The sequence below is a fragment of the Rhodamnia argentea genome, chromosome 1 (assembly GCF_020921035.1).
Source record: "Rhodamnia argentea isolate NSW1041297 chromosome 1, ASM2092103v1, whole genome shotgun sequence".
Taxonomy (NCBI): Eukaryota; Viridiplantae; Streptophyta; class Magnoliopsida; order Myrtales; family Myrtaceae; genus Rhodamnia; species Rhodamnia argentea.
Window position 1 is genome coordinate 12,771,246 of NC_063150.1, and position 6,790 is coordinate 12,778,035.

General features: G+C 40.3%; 1 protein-coding gene across 7 annotated transcripts; it reads left to right on the forward strand.

Moving 5' to 3' along the window:
* The first annotated feature begins 423 nt into the window (after positions 1–423).
* On the forward strand, positions 424–4,695 carry LOC115730282 (D-cysteine desulfhydrase 2, mitochondrial). 7 transcript variants are annotated; one of them, XM_030660911.2, is made up of 8 exons: positions 424–601; positions 1,065–1,391; positions 1,746–1,788; positions 2,101–2,454; positions 2,838–2,967; positions 3,127–3,300; positions 4,113–4,310; positions 4,614–4,695. In XM_030660911.2, the coding sequence occupies exons 1-8, from the start codon at positions 527–529 to the stop codon at positions 4,639–4,641; spliced, it is 1,329 nt and encodes a 442-aa protein (XP_030516771.1). In that variant the 5' UTR covers positions 424–526; the 3' UTR covers positions 4,642–4,695. The 7 variants fall into 7 exon arrangements, with proteins under 7 accessions (XP_030516771.1, XP_030516769.1, XP_030516773.1 ...); XM_030660909.1 differs by having other exon boundaries at positions 4,646–4,695; XM_030660913.2 differs by having other exon boundaries at positions 2,101–2,277; positions 4,646–4,695.
* Positions 4,696–6,790: the final 2,095 nt, after the last annotated feature.

A 6,790-nucleotide genomic window follows, 5' to 3' on the forward strand; every position in this document is an offset into this window, starting at 1 on the left:
ATTTTATTGCATATTTTAATTTATTATGCAATATCATTTAAAAAAAAAAACATCCGTAAATATTCTTAAATATCTAATATGTCTATTTTGATCAAACGGGAGAAAGTTTAGCGAAAATTCTAAAAATTATTATAAAATAGGTAATCTGACCCTCCTGTACTTTTAATTTATTCGCAACAGTCCGTCGACTTTTCATAATAACATTAAGTCAACCTTCAGCACCATTCTTATTTTTCCATAATTACATCATCTTTTCATTTTAATTTGATCAAATCAGAATAAAATTTAAGTATCTAATCCTGTTATTATTACTTTTACTTTCTGGAATTTTCATAAATTAAATATGACTTTGAATTATAATCTTTATAATAATAAAAGTAGAACGCGAAGTGTTTCTCGTATCCAGTACGGACATCATTTGTGTTGATGAATTTCTCCTCGCCAATTCAATGTTTACATGAAGCCGAACCGTCTCCGTCTCCTCCGAAACCGAAGAGATTGAAGGAAGGACGAACGGATTTCGAAGATGAAGCTTCAACGTCTACCTATAACCATGTCACGTGGGTTTCACTCTCATGCCCATCTTCCTCGCGGCCCTCAGGTATCTCGCTCGCTCTCTGCGCAACTGCTTGTGTTGCGTTCACTTCACCCAGTTATCCGAGTTCAGAAAAGTCGCTTGTGGGTTGCCTTTTCCAATGGAAGTTAGCTTAGCTCTCTGTTGAACAAGTGTAGCTGCTCGTTCTGATGATTCCGGTGGTCCAACGTTCCTAGATTGTGTCGGGTCAGCATGTGTTGGTGATGGTGTTGTGAAAAGGAAGCAGCTTTCTGGAAACATAGGTCAGAACAGAGTTGTTTCGATGCTCGTCGCCGTTCGTAGTTGCAATATGCATCTCTTTTCGTCAGTCAGGACTGTTGAATCTTGATTGTGTTCGATACTTCGATTACTCTGCTAATTGTGGGTAGTTTTATGTCTCACTCGCTTCCATCGTCGGTTTTTTGCTGACTACAAATTGCACAGTATGATCTTCAAATGTGATTGAACGGTGATTCACTCTGATTGCCAGGGGATTTCCGAAGCCAAACTGGGTTGCGAAGAATTCCTTGTGAAACTCCTTGACCGAAGGTGGACATTGGTCAGCCCAGATACTAAAATCCAGCAGATAATGTTGCCTCCTGAGCGAATCAAAGACGAAGATGGGCCACTTAAGGATAAGTCCTGGTTTAACATGCCAAATCCATTATTGGGTGATCAAATCACAGATAACAGTGGTCCAGACTCTTCATTCTATGTCGTCAGGGATGACTTGCTCCATCCTCTAGTCAATGGCAATAAAGCGAGGAAGCTGGACGCAGTGCTTCCTCTTCTCGAGGATCACTCAGTGACTGATGTGGTAAGACCCCATTTATGTAAATTAAGATTCATGTTTCTGTTTTTCAAGTACTCTGTAGCTGGAAGCATCTTAGGAATAATACCCTATTTGATACTACTCTCGAGGCATAAAATTGTCAAATGTGTTGCGTAACATGAATATATTCTGCAGAATTTCCATTATAGTATCTACGAGTTATCGAGTCAGTCATTCACCTTTTATTATGCTTTTGCCGCTAGCCTCGTGCAATTTACTTCCGGGATTGTTGGTCCCTCTAAATTAATGTTTGACTTGTCCATTCAGATTCAATCATTTGTGTTAACAATGGAGTATGTCCATTCAATTCGCATGACGTTCTGCTGGGACATTTTCTAGGTGACATGTGGAGGATGTCAAAGTGCGCATGCAGCAGCTGTTGGTATGTTCTTCTTTTGGAAATAATCGCGTTTATGTATTCCAGGAAAAAAAATTGATCGCATTGGTACTTGAATTAGACAAGCAAGTACAAATAGGGAGAAAAAAAACACACTGGATTAGCTACATTTGGAATTTCTCGACATTTTTGTGAAATGAGTCCCTCGCTTTCAGGATCTTCTAAATCTCTGTTGTAAGTCAATTCTTTTGGGACAGTAACAGTGGAAACAAGCAAAATTAAGGGTAGAAATCTTTAATGTTTCTGCAAAATTGGTCTATCATGAGTGATCATTTCTTGACAATGCGCAAATTGCAGCTGTTTCATGTGCAGAACGAGGACTAAGATCACATTTGCTTCTAAGAGGAGAGCAGCCTGATATTTTGACTGGATATAACCTGATTTCAACAATGTATGGAAATGTCAAATATGTGCCCAGGTCTGTTTATGCCAATAGAGAAGAAACTCTAAAGACCCATGCAAGTTCAGTGGCGGGTAAAAATGGATGCGTTCTTTCACTGACTGATATTCTTGAAGCTCCTTTGACCAAGCAAAGCATTAGCTCTTCCCATCCTATATCAACTTCAATGGACGACTGGAGAAGCTTAGGAAACTTCTCGAGGAAGGTCGTTGTCATGAATGAAGGAGCAGGAGATTCTATAGCATTATTAGGTAACACCTTTGTGGACGTAGACTTAGTGTTTCTATCTGCATGCTTACTGGGTCCACTAATGTGCTTATGCATTGACACGAGCGTACAGTAATTTGTGAGCGTAAGAGATGCATCTGGGTTGGATAGTACTTGCATGTCTGGTGGCTCCTTCAGGCTGCAATTACTCGTATGAAGATATCTGAAGGCGGTATCTAGGTGCATACATAAATTGTATTTTTTGTTGACATAAGTAGATATCAGTTTAATGAATGACTGCATCCTTATCTTTGTCAAGTAAATGAGCGCAATGTGATCATTGATTTCTTTGTGGGGCTCCAAGCCATCATCCTGTCTTCCCTTTCCGTAGTAATTGAGATGATGATATTGTTATATTTTCTCTTAGGTGTCATTCGCTTGGTACATTACTTATCTCAAAGTCACTTGCTCGGGAAAGAGAAAGCCATGAAATTCGTCGTAGATGCTGGTACAGGGACTACGGCTGTTGGTCTAGGACTTGGAGCCATATATTTTGGGTGAGTTTTATTTTGAGTTTTTTCTCTGTTCTTTTCATCATGCTACCTATTTCGATGATTGCAATGATTTGATCAATTTGACCCACACTATTTACATCTTGCCGAGTTGAGCCTCAATGAATGAGGTCGAGTGGTGACTTATACTTTCCTCTCCATCAGGCTCCCCTGGAAAATCACTGCTGTGATGCTGGCTGATACACTTGATAACTACAGAGAACGGGAGAGAAGGTTGATCTCTGACTTCAAGAGGCACTTCAGATTTGATCTTGATCACGCCTTGCGAGAAATTGACAGGGGAGTAGTGAACTGGGTGGAGCGATACCATCCGAGAAAGTGAGTAAATCTTCCTCTATAACTGCTCCATTGGTTGTAGCAGATGCATTGCAATGAGCCATATGGACAGTGCACATTTTTCAATCCCCTACATCCCAGCCTCATTTGATCATACTTGTGCACTTGTAATGGTAAACATGCTCATAATTTGCTTTGCCTATCAATTGATCGTTCTGGTTTTTTGCTGTGTTTCATTTCTGGATGTGGAATCCCTTTTAGCAACGGTTAGTGCCTCATTAGGCATAATGACTGCCTTTCATCAATACTGAATAGTTGTTGGCTCGTCGACTATAGAGACTGCTTCTTTTAGGATAATATGGTAACATTTAAGTTGGCAGCTATGTATCTATTGACTTTCACTCCATTATGTCTCTGTAAGCCTTGGTTTGAATCTTCCTCTTTCTTTCAATGTTGACTATTTATACTCATAATTATCTGGTTTTTATCTTTGTCAACACCTTAGTTCAACAAATGTCGACGTCCTCTTCATGTTTTCAGAAGACAATACTGTTTTCAGAACACACTTCTTTAGACATAGCATTTTAAGAAGACAATACTGTTTTCAGAACACACTTCTTTAGACATAGCATTTTAAGGCTATCTTCTTGTGACGGTGTATTTGTATCTGCAAAATCCTATGCACAGTATTCTTTCTGACTAAACCATATCTAAAGCAACATGGGCAGATCATAAATTCAAACCATGTCATAGCCATTCCTCAAATGGCAGGGCTGATGGCCCATATCCAGATGTTGCTGACTTCTCGGGTAAAATTGATACATTGTAGACTTTGATGATAATTGTCTTGGTAGATTTGGCAATGTGATTAAAGGCGAAATAGAAGTATGCCAAGAGATCGCCCGGCAAACTGGTATTCTCGTGGATCCAGTTTATACCTTGGCAGCTTGGGAGCTGGCAAGTTTGCTTAGCGAAAAAGAAGCAAGAGGCGACGCGGAGGTTGTGATGCTTCACACCGGTGGCACACTGGGCATGTTTGGACTGGCGCAAAGGTATAAGTCCTATTTTCAGACGCTGAAAGATAGATAGTTGCGCTGTCGAATGGTAAAATATGGGTTGTAATTGGTGCAATCGTTCTCGCTAGTCTGGAAATCGTTTTTCTCATGGAAAGGTGAAAGCTTGATGGCTAAGTGTCAATGCACACACTTTGCGTTCCGCAACTTTTTGCTTGGCATTTCCTTTCTTTGTATACTCCTCATTTCGCACATGCATATCGATGGCATTTTATGAAAATCTCGTTGAATTACCTCACTGTTAAGGTGAATAGGTCGTGAGCCACGTGTGGTTAAGAACAGACTTGAAGTGTATAATTGCTGCTGTTGAACGGGCCTGATAAAAATCAGGGTAAGTACAGGCCTGACCAACACATAAAATGAAGTGAGTATGCTGCTTAAGCCATGAAGAGGGAAAAAGAAGTGAGTATACAGAATTTTAATTGGAGAATCCACTGTAACCTCTCTGGTGTACAGTTATTGAATCAGTCGCCATTCATGGAGGTGAGCATACAAAATTTGGAGAATCCACTACACACCATCTCGCTTCTTTATTGTTAACTAAACTGCAAAGTCCAATGTATATTGGGTCGAGTCACGTGGTTCATGGAAGTGAGTATACACAGCTCTGCTACCTGCTTTCTATTAGGATGTTGAATTTTTGAGGTAGCTATAGCTTCTCCTGGCTTAGAAATTGGTAGGGTAGTTGCAGTTCATGTCTGGGAAGAGGGGAAAATTGTCCAAAAAAGTCTTGAACCTACTACATTTTTGCCAATTCCAGTCTTAAACATTTTAATTTTGTTAAATGAGTTATAAACATTTTCATGTTTTGTCAATTGAGTTTATCCGCCCAATTTTGATCGAAAATTGCTGAAGTAGATGGCAGTCCAACCTACATGGCGTTCCTTCTTTACTTTTTTTTGCCTTTTCTTCCTTTTTCTTTTTCAGTTTTTTCTCTTTTTCCCTCCACCGACTACTGTTGGGCCTCGTCAATGGCCGGCAGCCAAATTGGCAAGGGCAAGGGTTGCCCTCGCCCGCCCTAGGCAAAGTGGCCCTTGCCTGAGGCCGACAACTTTCTTTGATCATCGACGATGCTCGATAGTGGTCAGCGGAGGGAAAAAGAGAAACAAAAAAGGAAAAGGAAAAAAAAAAAGTAAAGAAGGAAAACAGAAAAAGATAAAAAAAAATTTAAAAATTTATCCACGTTAGTATCACGTGTCAATATACTCAATTGGCTTGGCAAAACATGAAAGGTTTGTGACTCAATTGGCAAAATTAAAAAGTCTAGGGTTGAATTGACAAAAAATGCAATAGAATTAGAATTTTTTAGATAATTTTCTCTAGGGAAGAGGGATGGTAGGAGAGCACTGTGTAGCCTTTCCGGCACTCGAGCGACCTTTTTTCCTTTAAATCCCAAATCGGAGTTTCCGGATCAACGCAAATACAGACCATGAAGATGAATGAGTAACCCGAAGTCACTACGTGCGTACCCTTTAATCAGAGCAACGGATGCAAGAAATTCGACCGACGAAAAGTCGCAGATCAACCCCACAACTTTCAAACAAGCCTCCTCCGCAACCTCTTTCTTTCATGGAAATTGATTCTCGTTCCAACCAAAACGGCGCTTCTCATTACCACAATACCGGAGTTTGAAACTTGACATTCTTAATCACAGTGCTACACGGCCTACAACTCAAGACACAAAAAGTGAGTTTTGCGTAAAGAAATGGCGGATGGACCCCGACATATAATTGGACTCTTAAAAAGCAACCTAGATCTCCACACCCAACTAGAAAATAAAATTAGTGCCTTTTCCTTCCTTCTATTCCCAACATGCTTAAATTGCAGTACGATTCGCCACAGTGACAGAGCTAAGGGGAAGCAGGACATGCTGACTCACACTCCAAACGAGATTCAATTCAACTTTGCTTCAACACCCACTATAATATTTATATCATATACAAACACTTAATAATTTGAAAAGATAGATGGTAAATACCCTTTTGACCCAGGAATTGAGGCAATAAAGCAACAATAAAAAATGACAAAAAAAAAAAAATAGATAAATAGTATTAAAAAAATGGAAGTGGGCCTCCTGAGAACAAGGGGGGAGCAAATGGGGATGGTCCCAAATGGTTCTTGTGCTTGCAAAAACACTAAATTAAAGAGGGGGGGGGGGAGGGAAGAAGAGGCACAACCTTTTTGAAACTTTGTCTTATTAGGCATTGAGAGAGGAGAGACCTGAAGTGGCAAAATGTACCAGTGCTTGGAACCCAAAACAGAGGATGTGCTGGTTCAGAAAGAGGAGCCCCCCTCCCAAAGTGTCTTTCACTCTCTGCCATGTCTCTGGCCATGTTGGTTGGGTTTGGTGGACATCTTCAAGTGACCAGACAAATATTCTCCTGTCCTAAAAGAGAGAGAGAGAGAATGAAGGGGAGGGATGGGGAGAGCAACCGTATGCAAAAACTACACAGTACAGA

Coding starts and splice junctions, on each gene's coding strand:
- LOC115730282 (XM_030660909.1), top strand. CDS start 527: ATGAAGCTTCAACGTCTACCTATAACCATGTCACGTGGGTTTCACTCT. Junction 1,392..1,745: donor ATCACTCAGTGACTGATGTG/GTAAGACCCCAT, acceptor GACATTTTCTAG/GTGACATGTGGAGGATGTCA. Junction 4,311..4,645: donor ATGTTTGGACTGGCGCAAAG/GTATAAGTCCTA, acceptor GCTGTTGAACGG/GCCTGATAAAAATCAGGGTA.